The sequence below is a fragment of the Schistocerca serialis genome, chromosome 12 (assembly GCF_023864345.2).
Source record: "Schistocerca serialis cubense isolate TAMUIC-IGC-003099 chromosome 12, iqSchSeri2.2, whole genome shotgun sequence".
NCBI classification, from domain to species: domain Eukaryota; kingdom Metazoa; phylum Arthropoda; class Insecta; order Orthoptera; family Acrididae; genus Schistocerca; species Schistocerca serialis.
The window spans coordinates 28,015,894-28,036,816 of record NC_064649.1 but is presented as its reverse complement, the minus strand read 5'-3'; the positions used below and the strand labels follow the sequence as shown (position 1 = coordinate 28,036,816).

Here is a 20,923-nt window from a genome sequence, read left to right as displayed (position 1 = left end):
CGAGCAGCAATGTCGCGATAAATCCCACCGATTCCATATTCTGCTAACAGTCATTGGATCTCGACCAACGCGAGCAGCAATGTCGCGATACGATAAACTGAAATCGCGATAGGCTACAATCCGACCTTTATCAAAGTCGGAAACGTGATGGCACGCGTTTCTCCTCCTTATCCGAGGCATCACAACAACATTTCACCAGGGAACGCCGGTCAACTGCTGTTTGTGTATGAGAAATCGGTTGGAAACTTTCGTCATGTCAGCACGTTGTAGGTGTCGCCACCGGCGCCAATCTTGTGTGAATGCTCTGAAAATCTAATCATTTGCATATCACGGCATCTTCTTCCTGTCGGTTAAATTTCGCGGATGTAGCACGTCACGTTCGTGGTGTAGAAATTTTAATGGCCAGTAACGCATATACAGGATGACTCTACTATGAGTTGTCAGGCGTATTTTTTGTGGTGTTTCGGAAGATATTTGCAGTTCCTTTTTTTGCCGCGTGCAGCTGGAGTCAGATACAGTCCATTAGGTCTTTCGTGCGACGCCCAGTGCCGATGAAAAACGTCGAATCGCTTCCGGTTAATGCAAAATATTTTTAAGCGAAATTGTAAGTGCCCATTCGATGAAGGCGTCCCGATTTAGTCTGTTCCGGTTTTCATTTTATCGGTGCGCATCAACAGCGACAATAAAACACGAAGAATAACAAACAGTACTCCAACAGCCACTGAGCAGCGCTGCTGCATAGTGGTAGCATCGGCGCGGGCCAGGCCGGTGCTGTCGTTGCTAGAGTATTGTTTCTTATTATTCGTGTTTTACTGCCCTGTCAGTACGTATCGATGAAGTGAATATCGGAATAGACTAATTTGGGACCGCTTCATCCAATGAGCACGTAGAATTCCGTTTAATTTTTTTTTTTTTTTTTTAACTGGAAACAAACCGACTCTTTCCATCGAGACTGGACGTCGCAGGAAATACGTAATGAGTATTATTTATTTGGTCTGACTCAAAGAAGAAACTCCAAATATCTTCCGAAACATCACAGAAAATACCCCTGACAACTCTTAGGAAGGACACCCTGTATATATGAGACTTGAGTTTCTCCTGGCGTATAAAATTTTCAAACTACTTACGGGAATTCAGCCAGGTAATAACAACAGCGACCGCCGATATTTCGGAGGGAGCACACTCCACCATTTTCAAGGCACAAACTGCAGTGGAAAGGGGATGTGCAGGCAAATTTAAAACCTCAGTTTTTGGACTAATGCGGGAAAGATAACACACGCACGCACACTGAACACTAGTGCCACCAAAGATAACCAAAGTCAGCGATATCGATAGTGAGACTACGAACTAGCAGGTGAGGTAACGCTGACTCTGTCACTCAGTTTTCTGACAAGGGAAGAGCAGGAGTCCAAGCAGAGTTTAAACAAAAACCTCCATCCCTGATTACAAGGTTGCTCGCTAATTTAATCTCAACTGCCTCCTTAATAACACAGTCCCAATAGCTGGACGTCCATTCCAATATATCGATGTTGTTGAATAACAACCGATTAAATACTGCACCAATGTAAAAATCGGACTACGCTACACTTCAGACGGTTACCACAGGCTACATTTAATATTCACATTCGTTGGCTTCGTAGCCTCGCAACCACATTATCACCTTTCAGCCTAACCTTGACCTCTGTTTAAGCGTCCGCAGCTCGTGAGCTCGCGGTCGCGTTCTCGCTTCCCGAGGAAGGGGTCCCGGGTTCGATTCCCGGCGGGGTCCGGGATTTTCACCTGCCTCGAGATTACTGGGTGTTCGTGTTGTCCTCATCATTTTATCATCATTCATGAAAGGGGCGAAACTCGGCTGAGCAAAGGTTGGGAATTTGTACGGGCGCTGATACCCACACAGTTGAGCGCCCCACAAGCCAATCATCATCATTATCATCATCATCGGACTACACTGCTGATCAATCTATCACTTTAAGTGCGTAGCAGAGTGTTCATCGAAACACCTCCACAACAATTCTCTATTATTCCACTCTCGGACAGCGCGCGGAAAAACGAACATCTGTATCTTCCCGTGCGAGCTCTGATTTCCCTTATTTTATTACGCAGATAGTTTCTCCTTCTGTAGGTCAGACTCAACAAAATATTTTCGCATTCCGAGGAGAAATTTAGTGACTGGATTTCGTGAGAAGATCCCGCCACAATCTAAAAATGCCTTTGTTTTAATGATGTCAACCCTAAGTGAAACTCTCTCTCCTCTTTCTCGATAGTAAAAAACATGCTGCTCTCCGTTGAACTTCCTTGATGTACTCCGTTTATCCTATATGGTTGGTTGATTCGGGGGAAGGGACCAACCAGCGATGTCGTCAGTCCCATCTGATTGGGGGAAGGACAGGGAGCGAAGTCGTCTGTGCCCTTACAAAGAAACCATCCCGGCGATTTAAGGAAGTCACGAAAAACCTAAATCAGGATGGCCAGACGGAGGTTCGAACCGTCGTCCTCCCAAATGTGAATCCAGTGCGCTAAACATTGTGCCACTTCACCCGGTCTTAATCTTATATGGCAAGGGTCCCACACCGTGCAGCAGTACTCCAAAAGATGACGGACAAACGTAATGTAGGCAGTCTCTTCAGTAGATCTGTTGCATCTTTTAAGTGTTCTGCCAATAAATCGCTGTCTTTGGCTCGCGTTCCGAACAACATTTTTGTGTGTTCTTTCCAATTTAAGTTGTTGTTAACTGTAGTCCCTAGGCCTTTAGTACAATTTACGGCCTTTAGATCTGATTGATTAGTTGCGTAACTGAACTTTAACGGATTCCATTTAGCAGTCATGTGGATGACCCCACACTTTTACTGAGCGAGGTGGCGCAGTGGTTAGCAAACTGGACTCGCATTCTGGAGGACGACGGTTCAACGCCGCATCTGGCCATCCTGATTTACATTTCCCGTGATCTCGCTAAATCGCTTCAGTCAAATTCTGGGATGGTTCCTTTGAAAGGGTAGGGCCGACTTCCTCCCTCATCCTTCGCTAATCCGATGGGACTGATGACCTCTCTGTTTGGTCCCCTCACCAAAATCAACTGCCAATTTTCAAAAGAACCGATGACCCCACACTAAGGACAGTCTGGAACAGACTAAACGGGCGGATAAAACGAATAATCTCCGACATCAGGCAAAACGAAACGGCCTGAAACTTGCAAAACACTAGGCTACAGGTACGAAGGCAGATTTTGGCACAGGTTTAAAACACTCATAGGCCAAAAACAGTCCAACGCACCGTGTCTGTTAATCAACAACGAGCCAACCACTGATGCCAGGAAAATAGCGCAGGAGTTCAAAAACAATCTAGAAGTAATACACTCACACCCGCAAGACCCGAGATTCGACGAAACCCACCGGCTGGCGACGGAACAGGCCATACACGGAATACTAAACGCACCCACTGCAGACGGGGAGGAAGAAGAAACGCTCACAACACAAATTACCGAAAACGAAGTAATAGAAGCTATAACGACAGGCAGGGACTCGGCTCCGGTAGAAGACGGAATTCGCAGACTACACCTCAGGAAAGCCCCCATAGAAACAGTAGCACCAATACTAACAACAGTATTTAACTACTGTTTAACCAGCGAAACGACACCAGAGGCGTGGAAGAAAGGGAAAATCATCATGCTACCAAAACCGAACAAAGCGAAAACAAATCTCAATTCGTACAGACCTATCACACTGCTTAACGTAATAGGACAGACGTATGAAAGAATAATAACGGATCGAATCAGAAAATACGTTCAAAATTGGTTCAAATGGCTCTGAGCAATATGGGACTTAACATCTATGGTCATCAGTACCCTAGAACTTAGAACTACTTAAACCTTACAAACCTAAGGACGTCACACAACACCCAGTCATCACGAAGCAGAGAAAATCCCTGACCCCACCGGGAATCGAACCCGGGAACTAGGGCGCGGGAAGCGAGAACGCTACCGCACGACCACGAGCTGCGGACAGAAAATACGTAGAAAACAAGAACATAATGCCAGCCATCCAAGCGGGATTCCGCAAAAACTACACCACTAATGACCCGCTCATGAGACTATCCACTGATGTCACACAAGCATTCAACAAGAGTCAATGCACCCTGGCTGTATTTTTGGACATCGGACGAGCCTTCGATAAAATATGGCACAGCGGCCTGTTAACGCAGCTAGTCAATGTAGGAATCCCCCAGAAAAATGGTGAGGATAATAAAAGGGCAAATAAGCGAAAGGCAATTCCGGGTACATGTAGGAAACGAAACGTCAAATTACTTCACAACACAGGCTGGCGTACGGCAGGGAGCCATGATATCCCCGTTGTTATATACCCTCTACACAGAAACCATTCCGACCACAGATGGCAATAAAGAAGCACTGGCCTTATACGCCGATGATACGGCACTCTGGGTCACAAGCAGCCAAACACAGACAATACAAAGAAAGGCAAGTGGATATTTATATAAACCAGAAAAATGGATGGCAGGAAATGGGATCCAACCATACCCCAGCAAGACTCAAATAGTACTTTTTCTACATCGAAATCTAACAAAAAAAAAAGGCATCAAAATGAAAGAGACATAAGACTCACACTATAGGGTACGCCACTCCAACTAGGGAATACTGCCGAATATCTAGGGATCCACTACGACAAATATCTGAACTAGCACACCCACCAACATGAATTACTCAACAGGATCAGGAAAAGACAAGGACTCGTCAGATAAGTACAAGGAAGATTCGAAGGATGCAGCACACAAAGAGCAATACACACACACAAAACTTTTGTAAGACCACTACTAGAGTATGGGGCCCCAGCTCTAGGAGGAACTCCACAAAGCAATGAGGTATATAGGATCCCCAAAATCACGCCACTACAAACACGTCTAGCCAGCCTAAGAGCCAGATACAGCAAAAGGATACTACAGAATCGCCCCGACTTAGAGCACATCATAGCCACCAAAATCAACAAAACAAGAAAGTGAAACAGTCACCCAAATAGGACAGTGGCCCAAAACACTACCAAAGAGTTCCCAGAACTAGCGCCAACAATGGCGCCCCTCACCGAGGACGAAGAAACACCACCACATCTGGGCGAGATACAAGACCAAAGAGTAGGAGAACCAGAACGCAGCAACCAATGCAGCAAACATGAAGTGGACCTTCGCTCCACAACAAACATTCTAATAAACAGTCACTGCCCACAGCAGTGGGATCTGTAATTAAATATAAGAGTAGAACAAACAAATATACTTAGCATAAACTAGTTTTAAGCACCAAACTTAGAATTATAACCTATAATAACCAGTAAAATAAATATTGTTCCTTAAAATTGTAAGGAAATATAGCTAATCAAATAAATATGTGTAAACCAAAGGCCGAATAGAGCATGAAGAAGCGCTCCAGCGGCCTGCCCTATCCACTTCAGGTGAGAAGATTAAAAAATAAATAAAATTTCGCACAGTACTGATATCTTTTCTAAATCGTTTTGCAATTGGTTTTTGATCTTCTGATAACTTTACTAGGCGATAAACGACAGCTTCATCTGCAAAGAACCTAAGACGGCTGCTCATATTTTGTCCTAAATCGCTCACAGGCCTATAATATTACCTTGGGTCCTACAATATTGCCTTGGGGAACGCCAAAAATAACTTCTGTATTACTCGATCACTTTCCATCAGTTACTACGAACAGTCACCTCTCTGAAAGAAAATCACGAATCCAGTCTCATAACCGAGACAATATTCCATAAGCCCGCAATTTGACTGCCTTCTGCTTGTGCGGTACGGTTTCATAAGCATTCTACACTACTGGCCATTAAAATGGCTACACCAAGAACAAATGCAGATGATAAATGCAGATGACGAAAGTGGCGGCTGAGCACACGATCATCACCAAACGACGCGCACAATAGATCTTTCACGCGTCTAGCAATATGGGGTGGAGCGCCATCCTGATAAACATCGTACGTTCCAGCAGGTGTTTATCAGCCAGGCTGGGGGTGATGCGATTCTGTAACATATCGGCGTACCTCTCACCCGTCACGGCAGCAGTTACAAAACCAGAATCACGCATTTCCTCGAAGAAAAAACGCCCGATAACAGTAGATGTGGTAAATCCAACCCATACCGTGACTTTCTCGTCGTGCAATGGAGTTTCCACGACAGTTCTAGGATTTTCGGTAGCCCAAATTCTGCAGTTGTGGGCGTTGATAGCAACCAATCGTCATCTTCCGCCATCTTTTAAAACTCCCACACCGCAAATGCCAACCTCGTTTGAATGCTCTGAAAAGCTAATCATTTGCATTTCACAGCATCTTCTTTCTGTCGGTTAAATTTCGCGTCTGTAGCACGTTATCTTCGTTGTGTAGCAATTTTAATGGCCAGTAGTGTAGCAATTTCAGCCGAATGCACGTTGTAACGAACTCATTTTAGCGACTCATTCTGTGTAGTAGTCTTCACTGAGGCACGGACTGATTTTTCCCTCTATGTGTTTCAGCCGACACCCACGGGGAGCCTGGCGGCGCTGGTGTCGGTGCTGCCGTCAGCCAATGGCGCCCCAGACGGGGATTCCTCTGTCAGCCTCACCAGGGACAAGCGCTCCCCCTACCACATCATCAAAGGTAGGCGGCGCCACGCCACGCTTCATGTTAAGCTGCGCGCTTAGTTTTTGCACGTCGTTCATTCGCCGCTGAAAGCTCCACCGCTCCAATACCAGTTCGAAAAAGAGGGCACTGTACGTGTCATTAAACTGTTGTCTGCCATCGCTAATCTATTGGAGGTACAGGGTGTCCATTATCAAAGTTCTACATATCTCCATATCTACTTCGTTAGCCACCAAGCGGTGTGTGGCGGAGGGCACAATTTGCGCCAAAGTCATACTTCCCCCCCTCTGTTCCACTCACGGATCGCACGAGGGAAAAACGACTGTCTGAACGCATCAGTACAAGCTCTAATTTGCGTTATCTTTGAATGATGATCATTGTGCGATTTGAAAGTCGGTGGTAATAAAACCGGGTGGTGAAAAAGTCAGTATAAATTTGAAAACTGAATAAATCACGGAGTAATGTAGATAGAGAGGTACAAATTGACACACATGCTTGGAATGACATGGGTTAGAAGCAAAAAAAATACAGAAGTTCAAAAAATGTCCGACAGATGGCGCTTCATCTGATCAGAATAGCAATAATTAGCATAATAAAGCAAGACAAAGAAAATATGATTTGCTTTACAGGAAATGCTCAATATGTCCACCATCATTCCTTAACAAAAGCTGTAGTAGAGGAATAATGTTGTGAACAGCACTGTAAAGCATGTCCGGAGTTATGGTGAGGCATTGGCGTCGGATGTTGTCTTTCAGCATCCCTAGAGACGTCGGTCGATCACGATACACTTGCGACTTCAGGTAACCCCAATGCCAATAATCCCACGGACTGAGGTCTGGGGACCTGGGAGGCCAAGCATGACGGAAGTGGCGGCTGAGCACACGATCATTACCAAACGACGCGCACAATAGATCTTTCACGCGTCTAGCATATGGGGTGGAGCGCCATCCTGATAAACATCGTACGTTCCAGCAGGTGTTTATCAGCCAGGCTGGGGGTGATGCGATTCTGTAACATATCGGCGTACCTCTCACCCGTCACGGTAGCAGTTACAAAACCAGAATCACGCATTTCCTCGAAGAAAAAAGGCCCGATAACAGTAGATGTGGTAAATCCAACCCATACCGTGACTTTCTCGTCGTGCAATGAAGTTTCCACGACAGTTCTAGGATTTTCGGTAGCCCAAATTCTGCAGTTGTGGGCGTTGACAGCAACCAATCGTCATCTTCCGCCATCTTTTGAAACGACCACACGGCAAATGCCCTCCGCTTCACTAAATCGCCAGGTGACAGGTCATGATGCCGATGGATTTTATACGGATAGTATCGGAGAGTACGCCTAAGTGCCAACCAAACAGTAGTGTATGGAATGTCGGTGCGACGTGCGACTGCACGAGCGCTGACTTCCCCGAGCATAGACGAACCCGCTACAGTCTCCATTTCTTCCTGAACTGTCTCAGCAACAGCCGGCCGAAGTGGCCGTGCGGTTAAAGGCGCTGCAGTCTGGAACCGCAAGACCGCTACGGTCGCAGGTTCGAATCCTGCCTCGGGCATGGATGTTTGTGATGTCCTTAGGTTAGTTAGGTTTAACTAGTTCTAAGTTCTAGGGGACTAATGACCTCAGCAGTTGAGTCCCATAGTGCTCAGAGCCATTTGAACATTTTTTTGTCTCAGCAACATTACGCCTTGTGTTCTGTCGGCCACTACGGGGTCTATCGTCTAAACAACCCGTGGCTTCGAACTTCGAAATCGTTGTCGCCACAGCTGCATTTGTCAACGGACCTTTACCCATTCGAATCCCCTTCCTATGGCGATAGGATCGTAACGCTGAACTAGCACATTTCCCATTCTGATAATACAGTTTCACTAAAAGCGCCTTTTCAGGTAACGTCAACATGCTGCGAGTGCTGGCGCATCTGATTCTCTCTCTCATTACAGCTCCTTTTATACACGATTGTCATGCGCAGTCACTGACGTTTTGCTCTCCAGCGCCACCTGTCGGACATTTTGTGAAATTTTTTGTTCTAATAAAACCCCATGTCATTCCAAGCATGTGTGTCAATTTTTACCTCTCTGTCTACATTATTCCGTGGTTTATTAAGTTTTCAAATTTATACTGACTTTTTGATCACCCGGTATATGCTCTACATCCCCAGTGAAGAGCAGTTTTCGGAATTTAGTGAGCAACCCCTTCCGTTTAGTGCGCTGTCTATCTGCAAGTGTGTCCCACTTCAAACTTTCTATGAGATTTGTAACGCTCTCGGGATGGCTAAATTGTACCAGTCATGAATCGTTGTCGCCACAGCTGCATTTGTCAACGGACCTTTACCCATTCGAATCCCCTTCCTATGGCGATAGGATCGTAACGCTGAACTAGCACATTTCCCATTCTGATAATACAGTTTCATTAAAAGCGCCTTTTCAGGTAACGTCAACATGCGACTCTTCTTTGGACCTTCTCAATCTCTTGAATCAGAGCCAATTGGTATGGGTCCCATACAGACGAACAATACTCTAAGACTGGACGAACTAACGTACTGTAAGCTATTTGCTTTGTTGAAGGACTACATCGCTTCAGCATTCTACAATAAGCCGCAATGTAGAGTTAGCCTTACCCGTTACTTGCGTAATCTGATCATTCCAGTTGAGATCATTTCGAATAGTCACACGCAGATACTTAACGGATGTTACCGCTTCCAAAGACTGGGCATTTATTTTGTACTTGTACATTAATGGGGATTTTCGCCTTGTTATACGCAGTAGGTTACACTTACTAATATTGAGAGACAACTGCCAGTCATTACACCACGCATTTATTTTCTGCAAATCCTCATTGATTCGTTCACCACTTTCGTGTGATACTACTTTCCTGTAGACTACAGCATCATCGGCAAACAGCCTAAGGCCGCTGTCAATACCATCAACCAGATGGCTTATGTAAATCGTAAAAAGCACCGGACCTATTACACTGCCCTGAGGCACACCTGAAGTTACGCTTGTTTCTGTTGAAGTTTCGCCGTTCAGGACGACATACTGCTCCCTGTCTGTTACACTGGACTCGCATTCGGGAGGACGACGGTTCAATCCCATGTCCGGCCATCCTGATTTAGGTTTTCCGTGATTTCCCTAAATCACTCCAGGCAAATGCCGGGATGGTTCCTCTGGCAGAACAATTGAGAGAAAATTTGGAATACATTTCACATAAATTTTATCAGCATGTTATAGTCTTAGGTGGAGATTTCAATTTACCAGATATAGACTGGGACACTCAGATGTTTAGGACGGGTGGTAGGGACAGAGCATCGAGTGACATTATACTGAGTGCACTATCCGAAAATTACCTCGAGCAATTAATCAGAGAACCGACTCGTGGAGATAACATCTTGGACCTACTGATAACAAACAGACCCAAACTTTTCGACTCTGTATGTACAGAACAGGGAATCAGTGATCATAAGGCCGTTGCAGCATCCCTGAATATGGAAGTTAGTAGGAATATAAAAAAAGGGAGGAAGGTTTATCTGTTTAGCAAGAGTAATAGAAGGCAGATTTCAGACTACCTAACAGATCAAAACGAAAATTTCTGTTCCGACACTGACAATGTTGAGTGTTTATGGAAAAAGTAAAATGCGTTTTAGACAGGTACGTGCCGAGTAAAACTGTGAGGGACGGGAAAAACCGATCGTGGTACAACAACAAAGTTAGGAAACTACTGCGAAAGCAAACAGAGCTTCACTCTAAGTTTAAACGCAGCCAAAACCTCTCAGACAAACAGAAGCTAAATGATGTCAAAGTTAGCGTAAGGAGGGCTATGCGTGAAGCGTTCAGTGAATTCGAAAGTAAAATTCTATGTACAGACTTGACAGAAAATCCTAGGAAGTTCTGTTCTTACGTTAAATCAGTAAGTGGCACGAAACAGCATATCCAGACACTCCGGGATGATGATGGCATTGAAACAGAGGATGACACGCGTAAAGCTGAAATACTAAACACCTTTTTCCAAAGCTGTTTAACAGAGGAAGAGCGCACTGCAGTTCCTTCTCTAAATCCTCGCACAAACGAAAAAATGGCTGACATCGAAATAAGTGTCCAAGGAATAGAAAAGCAACTGGAATCACTCAACAGAGGAAAGTCCACTGGACCTGACAGGATACCAATTCGATTCTACACAGAGTACGCGAAAGAACTTGCCCCCCTTTTAACAGTCGTGTACCGCAAGTCTCTTGAGGAACGGAAGGTTCCAAATGATTGGAAAAGAGCACAAGTAGTCCCAGTCTTCAAGAAGGGTCGTCGAGCAGATGCGCTAAACTATAGACCTATATCTCTGACGTCGATCTGTTGTAGAATTTTAGAACATGTTTTTTGCTCGAGAATCATGTCGTTTTTGGAAACCCAGAATCTACTATGTAGGAATCAACATGGATTCCGAAAACAGCGATCGTGTGAGACCCAACTCGCTTTATTTGTTCATGAGACCCAGAAAATATTAGATACAGGCTCCCAGGTAGATGCTATTTTCCTTGACTTCCGGAAGGCGTTCGATACAGTTCCGCACTGTCGCCTGATAAACAAAGTAAGAGCCTACGGAATATCAGACCAGCTGTGTGGCTGGATTGAAGAGTTCTTAGCAAACAGAACACAGCATGTTGTTATCAATGGAGAGACGTCTACAGACGTTAAAGTAACCTCTGGCGTGCCACAGGGGAGTGTTATGGGACCATTGCTTTTCACAATATATATAAATGACCTAGTAGATAGTGTCGGAAGTCCCTTGCGGCTTTTCGCGGATGATGCTGTAGTATACAGAGAAGTTGCAGCATTAGAAAATTGTAGCGAAATGCTGGAAGATCTGCAGCGGATAGGCACTTGGTGCAGGGAGTGGCAACTGACCCTTAACATAGACAAATGTAATGTATTGCGAACACATAGAAAGAAGGATCATTTATTGTATGATTATATGATAGCGGAACAAACACTGGTAGCAGTTACTTCTGTAAAATATCTGGGAGTATGCGTGCGAAACGATTTAAAGTGGAACGATCATATAAAATTGATTGTTGATAAGGCGGGTACCAGGTTGAGATTCATTGGGAGAGTCCTTAGAAAATGTAGTCCATCAACAAAGGAGGTGGCTTACAAAACACTCGTTCGACCTATACTTGAGTATTGCTCATCAGTGTGGGATCCGTACCAGATCGGGTTGACGGAGGAGATAGAGAAGATCCAAAGAAAAGCGGCGCGTTTCGTCACAGGGTTATTTGGTAACCGTGATAGCGTTACGGAGATGTTTAACAAACTCAAGTGGCAGACTCTGCAAGAGAGGCGCTCTGCATCGCGGTGTAGCTTGCTCGCCAGGTTTCGAGAGGGTGCGTTTCTGGATGAGGTATCGAATATATTGCTTCCCCCTACTCATACCTCCCGAGGAGATCACGAATGTAAAATTAGAGAGATTAGAGCGCGCACGGAGGCTTTCAGACAGTCGTTCTTCCCGCGAACCATACGCGACTGGAACAGGAAAGGGAGGTAATGACAGTGGCACGTAAAGTGCCCTCTGCCACACCCCGTTGGGTGGCTTGCGGAGTATAAATGTAGATGTAGATGAAAGGGCACGGCCGACTTCCTTCCCCATCCTTCCCTAATCCGATGAGACCGATGACCACGCTGTCTGGTCTCCTTCCCCAAACAACCAGCCAACAACCCTGTCTGTTAGAAAACTTTCTATGCAACCGCATATGCCATCGGATAGACCGTAAGCGCGCACTTTTTGTAGCAAGCGACAGTACGGAACTGAGTCGAACGCCTTTCGAAAGTCGAGAAATATGGCATCAACCTGGGAGCCGGTATCTAGAGCCTGTTGTACATCATGGACAAAGAGGGCCGGCTGTGTCTCGCATGATTGCTGTTTCCTAAAACCGTGCTGGTTTCCAGTCTCAAAATACTTTAGAAAGAAAACCACTGCTCAGGATGACATGAAAATTGAACAGTATATTGCTGACGCAGGGCGAAACGACTGCCACGTTGAGCACTGTTAATTATGTAAGCCCATCCACCACGGCAAGGTCGTACCACTTCGGATAGCAAAATTCGGTTTTTAACTGCCCTGAGGCGAAAAAAAGGCATAAAAAGCAAAATGACATCGGTTGATAACTGTCGTGAGACTGGGACAAGACATGTTCAGCATGCAGTCCACCGTTTTCTGCCCCAAGATGAAATCTAGAAACAGCATATTCCACAACAGATCGGTGTGTCTGCGGGGTCATGTTCAGTTACGAACAAGCATTGCGCAATGCATTCTGGAGCACTGCACACAGAATGTTCCAGATACGCCTACAGCCATAAGTGACACGGATTAATATCAGGTGATCTGGACGGCCAGGCTGTAGAGGAATGACGGCTGATAATTCTATCATTTCCCAAATGCCACTGCAGTTGCCGTTCCACTGGCTGGACGATGTGCAGAGAAGCACCATCTGGCACAAAAATGATCCAGCCTTCACCCCCAGGCTGTTGATCAGTGCAGAATTCTCTCATTGCGTTTCCCAGTAACGGTACTGGTAATAGGACCCTTAGTACGCAACTCCTCGAAAAAATAACTCCCTATGATAAACGATCCCGCCTACCCACAACACACAAGTCACCTTTCCGGAATGAAGCCATGCCAGTTGATGTGCGTGCGGATTTTCTGTTGCCCATATTATGCAGTTCGGCGTATTGGCACGTTCTTGGAGATGGAAATGGACTTCGTCTCTCAACAGAATGTTCCATGGCCATTCTCTGTCCACTTCCATGTGACAGAGAAATCCCAGAGTGAGCATTTGTCTCGGTGGCAAGTAAGCAAGAAGCAACTCCTGAACGCGGATGGTTTTGTATGGCTAGCAATGCAGGATGTTTCGTAGGATTTTAAGCACAGTGCTTGATGGCAATTCGAACGTTTTGGCAGTTTCCCGTGCACTGCACCTTTGCACACCACTGTTCTACCCCTCCTGCAAAGCTGTAGCCCCATGTTCGACAGATGGATGATCAACTGCTTTCCTCTTTATGGGGTATTGTACTTAAAAAAAGCTGTGTTTCCGGCTTTTCTGATCATTTTCTCCAGACCCTTAGCAGACATCAGAGGGGTGCCATTTTTCAGACCCTTGAGTGTCCAGAATTTCTGCAGAGCTACTGGCGCACAGTCACCGTTCTGCTGAAATATCTCTACCAGTAGCCCATAGTCCTTCATGTATGTTCATGGAGGACATATGAGCAGCACTCCTTGCAGTGTTTTCACTGCAGAGCTGGCGGCCACATCTCGTGCTCTTGAGCATATCCCCTCATGCCCTGGAGAGTCATTTCTCCAGTGTACTGACTCACTGAGCAGCCTACAAGCTATCGACCATTGCTACCCTCTGGTAGCGTCCATTCGGGAGTCCATCTATGCCCGCCGTTCCGTGGTGTTTATGTGGACCCCAGGACACGTCGGAATCCCCGGCGACGAACTTGCCGACATGCTGGCCAAATAGGCGACCTGGAAACCGCTTCTGGAGGTAGGCATCTCCCAAGATGACGTGAGTTCTGTCTTACACCGCAGGGTTTTCCGGCTTTGGGAGACGCAATGGCATAACAGCACGCACAGCAAACTGCATGTCATAAAGGAGACTACGAATGTGTGGAAGTCTCCAATGAGGGCCTCTCGCAGGGAATCAGTTGTCCTCTGCCGGCTCCGCATTGGCCATACGTGGCTAACGCACGGTTACCTGCTCCGTCGCGAGGACCCACCTCAGTGTCGCTGTGGCTCCCAAATAGTTGTCCACCTCTTGCTGGACTGCCCACTTTTAGCCGCTCTAGGCCAGACTTCTAACTTTCCCAGCACCCTGCCTTCGGTGTTTGGCGACAGTGCCTCCACAGCAGCTTTAGTTTTACGTTTTATCCGTGAGAGTGGGTTTTATACTTCTGTGTAGGTTTTAGCTCATGTCCTTTGTCCATCTGTGTCCTCCACCCTAGTGCTTTTAGGGTGGAGATTTTAATGTGTTGCAGAGTGGCTGGTTCAAAATGGTTCAAATGGCTCTGAGCACTATGGGACTTAACTGCTGTGGTCATCAGTCCCCCCGAACTTAGAACTACTTAAACCTAACTAACGTAAGGACATCACACACATCCATACCCAAGGCAGGATTCGAACCTGCGACCGTAGCGGTCGCGCGGTTCCAGACTGTAGCGCCTAGAACCGCTCGATCACTCCTGCCGGCAGAGTGTCTGACTTTCCCTTTTTATTCTCGTTGTTGGCCAGCCACTGTAATCTGCTTTCGTGTTTCACTCTCTTCTGTTTCTAGCGTCTCTCTGTTGTTTTCTTGTCATCTTTTCTTCCTTTTAGTGTTCGTTGCCTTCCCTTCCTTCTTGTGGCTTTTCCTTTCTTTCCGTTTTGTGTTATATGTTTCGTCCGTTTTATTCTCAAACTTGTGGCACTGTTTTATTAGCAACAAGGGACCGATGACCTCGTAGTTAGGTCCCTTCTCCCGCCTTTAAACCAACCAACCAACCAACCAATCCTTCATGGCGACAGCCATGTTGGGCCTCCGACGAAAACTCAGGAACAACGGCGTGCCGCGTGTCTGTTGTTTGTCCATATTCTGACGCTTACAGCGCCATCTGTTGGTCAAACTTTCGTTAAAATTTTTAGTTCCGTGACGTTACGCCCTGTGTAAATAATGTGCTCTTCAAATTTGATGACATTCTGAGCAGTGGTTCCCTTTCTACAGCGTTTTTAAACGGGAGCTGTAATTATGGATACCCTGTATGCCCTAAACATCAGGTCTAGGTTCACTAGCTGAACCAGGTAAGCTATTTCAGATTTAACTATATTACATTTCCGTACCGAAAATATATTACGGCAATGTTGGCCGCCATAGTATTGCTGTTGACAATGCTGCAATATGGCTGTAATACATGGCAGTTTTGTGGGATGGGTGGGCAATATTGCTGACGTGACATATTGTTGCAGATAGCTGCCAACATACTATTGAGGGGTTGTTGGTGTCGCCCACCAAGGGTGGAGAATATTTCGTATTGCAGGGCAATATCTGTGACTGACCTTGTGTGCAAATCTTCTAATTCGGTTTTGTTTCCTACTTCCATCGTCAACAGCGCTGCACTCAGGTGTCTGAGCGAAAACAATATCGTTACATTCTTGTCCGAAAGTCTGCACCCACCTATGCAATAATACAAAACGAGCTGCCCTTATTTGGAGCGTTTTCAATGTCATCCGTGAGTCCCACCTGATGCGGATCAGCTATTCCTTGTTGCGATTTTATTGTGTAGGGCAGTGGTAGCCAATTTGGTCCCTACCGCACACTAGTGGGCGTTCCAGCTTCAGAGGCAGGGTTTTCAAAAACACATTTATTAAGTTTTCAAAAGGTATTTCGTCTACGTCTACGTCTACGTGATTACTCTGCTATTCACAATAAAGTGCCTGGCAGAGGGTTCAATGAACCACCTTCAAGCTGTCTCTCTAGCGTTCCACTCTCGAACGGGGCAGCAGGAGAAACGAGCGCTTAAATTTTTCTGTGGAGCCCTGATTTCTCTTATTTTATCGTGGAGATCATTTCTCCCTTTGTAGGTGGGTGCTATCAGAATGTTTTCTGAATCGGAGGAGAAAAGTGGTGATTGGAATTTCATTAGAAGATTCCGTCGCAACGAAAAACGCTTTTGTTTTAATGATCGCCACTCCAATTCACGTAACATGTCTGTGGCTCTATCTCCCCTATTTTGCGATAATACAAAACGAGCTGCCCTTCTTTGAACTTTATCAATGTCATCCGTCAGTCCCACCAGATGCGGATACCAAACCGCACAGCAGTACTCCACAATAGGGCGGACAAGCGTGGTGTAAGCTGTCTCTCTAGTAGACCTGTTGCACCTTCCAAGTGTTCTTGCAATAAATTGCAGTCCTTGGTTTGCTCACATTATCTATGTCATCGTTCCAATTTATTATTTTTGTAATTGTAATCCCTAAGTATTTAGTTGAGTTTATAGCCGTCAGATTTGTGTGACTTAGCGGGTAATCGAAATTAAGCGGATTCCTTTTAGTACTCCTGTGAATAACTTGACACTTTTCTTTATTCAGGGTCATTTGTCACTTTTCGCACAATACAAATATCTTATCGAAATCATTTTGCAATTGGTTTTGGTCATCTGATGACTTTACAAGATGGTAAGTGGCAGCATCATCTACAAACAATCTAAGACGGCTACTAACATTCTAGTCGTTAATATAGATCAGGAACAATAGAGGGCCTATAGCAAATCCTTGCGGAACGCCGGATATTATTTACGTTTTACTCCATGACTTTCCGTCTGTTACTACGAACTGAGACCTTACTGACAGGAAATCACGAATCCAGTCTCACAACGAAGGCGATATTCCATGGACACGCAGTCTGGTTAGAAGACGCTTGTGAGGAACTGTGTCGAAAGCCCTCTGGGAGTCTAAAAATACGGAATCAATTTGACATCCCCTGCCGATAGCGCTCATTACTTCATGAGTATGAGCCAATCGTGTTTCGCAAGAAAGATATTTTCTGAATCCGTGCTATGTATCAAAAAATCGTTTTCTTACAGATGGATGTTGTAACACAGTATATGTTCCAAAACCCTACTGCAAATCGACGTTAGTGATATGAGCCTGTAATTCAGCGGATTACTCCTACTTCCCTTTTTGGGTATTGGTGTGACTTGAGCAATTTTCCAGTCTTTCGATAGGGAACTGTGAGCGAGCGGTTTTATATAATTGCTACATACTGAGCTACGACTTATCTTAGAAGAAAGATTAAGAAAAGGCAAACCTACGTTTCTAGCATTTGTAGACTTAGAGAAAGCTTTTGACAATGTTAACTGGAATACTCTCTTTCAAATTCTGAAGGTGGCAGGAATAAAATACATGGAGCGAAAGGCTATTTACAATTTGTACAGAAATCAGATGGCAGTTATAAGAGTCGAGGGGCATGAAAGGGAACCAGTGGTTGGGAAGGGAGTGAGACAGGGTTGTAGCCTCTCCCCGATGTTATTCAATCTGTATATTGAGCAAGCAGTAAAGGAAACAAAAGAAAAATTTGGAGTAGGTATTAACATCCATGGAGAAGAAATAAAAACTTCGAGGTTCGCCGATGACATTGTAATTCTGTCAGAGACAGCAAAGGACTTGGAAGAGCAGTTGAACGGAATGGACAGTGTCTTGAAAGGAGGATATAAGATGAACATCAACAAAAGCAAAACGAGGATAATGGAATGTAGTCAAATTAAATCGGGTGATGCTGAGGGAATTAGATTAGGAAGTGAGACACTTAAAGTAGTAAAGGAGTTTTGCTATATGGGGAGTAAAATAACTGATGATGGTCGAAGTAGAGAGGATATAAAATGTAGACTGGCAATGACAAGGAAATCGTTTCTGAAGAAGAGAAATTTGTTAACATCGAATATAGATTTAAGTGTCAGGAAGTCGTTTCTGAAAGTATTTGTATGGAGTGTAGCCATGTATGGAAGTGAAACATGGACGATAACCAGTTTGGACAAGAAGAGAATAGAAGCTTTCGAAATGTGGTGCTACAGAAGAATGCTGAAGATAAGGTGGGTAGATCACGTAACTAATGAGGAGGTATTCAATAGGATTGGGGGGAAGAGAAGTTTATGGCACAGTTTGACTAGAAGAAGGGATAGGTTGGTAGGACATGTTTTGAGGCATCAAGGGCTCACAAATTTAGCATTGGAGGGCAGCGTGGAGGGTAAAAATCGTAGAGGGAGACCAAGAGATGAATACACTAAGCAGATTCAGAAGGATGTAGGTTGCAGTAGGTACTGGGAGATGAAGAAGCTTGCACAGGATAGAGTAGCATGGAGAGCTGCATCAAACCAGTCTCAGGACTGAAGACCACAACAACAACAACTGAGCTATTGTATCAGCATACTCTGAGAGGAACCTGACTGGTATACATTCTGGACCAGAGGCCTTGCCTTCATTAAGTGATTTGAGCTGCTTTGATACACCGAGGATATCTACTTCTATGGTTCTCATCTTGGCAGTTGTTCTTGATTGGAATTCAGGAATATTTACTTCGTCTTCTTTGGTGAAGGCGTTTCGGAAAACCCTGTTTAATAACTCCGCTTTAGTGGGACTGTCATCACTGACTTAACTGTTGTAATCGCGCAATCAAGGTATTGATTGCGTCTTGCCGCTGGTGTGCTTTACGCATGACCAGAATCTCCTCGGGTTTTCTGCCAGATTTCGAGACAGAATTTCGTTGCGGAAATTATTGTAAGCTTCTCGCATTGAACTACGCACTATATTTCGAACTTCAGCAAAACTTTGCCAGTCTTGAGGATTTTGCGTCCTTTTGTCCGCCTGGTTATCTGGGTGGTAACGGCCTTGCCTCGCGTGCAGCGGGCCTGGGTTCGATTCCCGGCCGGGTTCAAGATTTTCTCCGCTCGTGGACTGGGTGTTGTGTTGTCCTCATCATCATTTCATCGTCATTACCGGCGCGCAGGTCGCCCAATGTGACGTCGACTGAAGTAAGACTTGAATTTGCGGCCAAGCGTCCCCGAATGGGGCCTCCCGGCTGCGATGCCATTCGCTCATTTCCATTTTTGCGTTCTTTTAAATTTGGCATGCTTTCTTCGTTCCTTCTGCAACAGCGATCTGACCCGTTTTGTTTCCCATGGTGGATGAGTACCATCACTTATTAACCTATGTAGATGTAGTTAATCGTCCCATATGTTAAAAAACCGCAATGGTTAAGGTGAAGCCCCCGTGGGTACGCATTGAGACACAGTGACATGGCAAAATGTGTTGACGAGGATGGCTGAGTCTGGCCTGGTTTCCTCGGTTCATCAGCGGTATTCACTGCACCTTGGTGTCTCAGCTGTGGCTTTCAGCTTGGTTGTTTATGCAATGTTAGTGGGGTGAAAAGTGTTCTTGCATAGGATTCACGTGTTGTTACAGCACTTTTCAGTGGTGTCCGAATGTTACGTTCCCTTCACAATGAGTTCCCATAGCTGACATGACAAAATGTGTTGACGAGAATGGCTGAGTTTGGCCTGGTTTCCTCGGATCATCAGCGGTATTCACTGCACCTTGGTGTCTCAGCTGTGGCTTTCAGCTTGGTTGTTTATGCAGTGTTAGTGGGGGTGAAAAGTGTTCTTGCATAGGATTCACGTGTTGTTACAGCACCTTTCAGTGGTGTCCGAATGTTACGTTCCCTTCACAATGAGTTCCCATAGCTGACATGACAAAATGTGTTGACGAGGATGGCTGAATCTGGCCTGGTTTCCTCGGTTCATCAGCGGTATTCACTGCACCTTGGAGTCTCAGCTGTGGCTTTCAGCTTGGTTGTTTATGCAATGTTAGTGGGGTGAAAAGTGTTCTTGCATAGGATTCACGTGTTGTTACAGCACTTTTCAGTGGTGTCCGAATGTTACGTTCCCTTCACAATGAGTTCCCATAGCTGACATGACAAAATGTGTTGACGAGGATGGCTGAGTCTCGCCTGGTTTCCTCGGTTCATCAGCGGTATTCACTGCACCTTGGTGTCTCAGCTGTGGCTTTCAGCTTGGTTGTTTATGCAATGTTAGTGGGGTGAAAAGTGTTCTTGCATAGGATTCACGTGTTGTTACAGCACTTTTCAGTGGTGTCCGAATGTTACGTTCCCTTCACAATGAGTTCCCATAGCTGACATGACAAAATGTGTTGACGAGGATGGCTGAGTTTGGCCTGGTTTCCTCGGTTCATCAGCGGTATTCACTGCACCTTGGTGTCTCAGCTGTGGCTTTCAGCTTGGTTGTTTATGCAGTGTTAGTGGGGGTGAAAAGTGTTCTTGCATAGGATTCACGTGTTGTTACAGCACCTTTCAGTGGTGTCCGAATGTTACGTTCCCTTCACAATGAGTTCCCATAGCTGACATGACAAAATGTGTTGACGAGGATGGCTGAATCTGGCCTGGTTTCCTCGGTTCATCAGCGGTATTCACTGCACCTTGGAGTCTCAGCTGTGGCTTTCAGCTTGGTTGTTTATGCAATGTTAGTGGGGTGAAAAGTGTTCTTGCATAGGATTCACGTGTTGTTACAGCACTTTTCAGTGGTGTCCGAATGTTACGTTCCCTTCACAATGAGTTCCCATAGCTGACATGACAAAATGTGTTGACGAGGATGGCTGAGTTTGGCCTGGTTTCCTCGGTTCATCAGCAGTATTCACTGCACCTTGGTGTCTCAGCTGTGGCTTTCAGCTTGGTTGTTTATGCAGTGTTAGTGGGGGTGAAAAGTGTTCTTGCA

General features: G+C 45.4%; 1 protein-coding gene across 1 annotated transcript in view; it reads left to right on the top strand.

The window, feature by feature from the left end:
• LOC126428111 (corticotropin-releasing factor-binding protein) overlaps nt 1-20,923 on the top strand; it is a 1,025,460-nt gene that overhangs the window by 671,962 nt on the left and 332,575 nt on the right. The window contains exon 3 of the mRNA XM_050090015.1: nt 6,524-6,647. Within this exon, the coding sequence (XP_049945972.1) occupies nt 6,524-6,647 (124 nt within the window). The remainder of the gene's footprint in view (nt 1-6,523; nt 6,648-20,923) is intronic.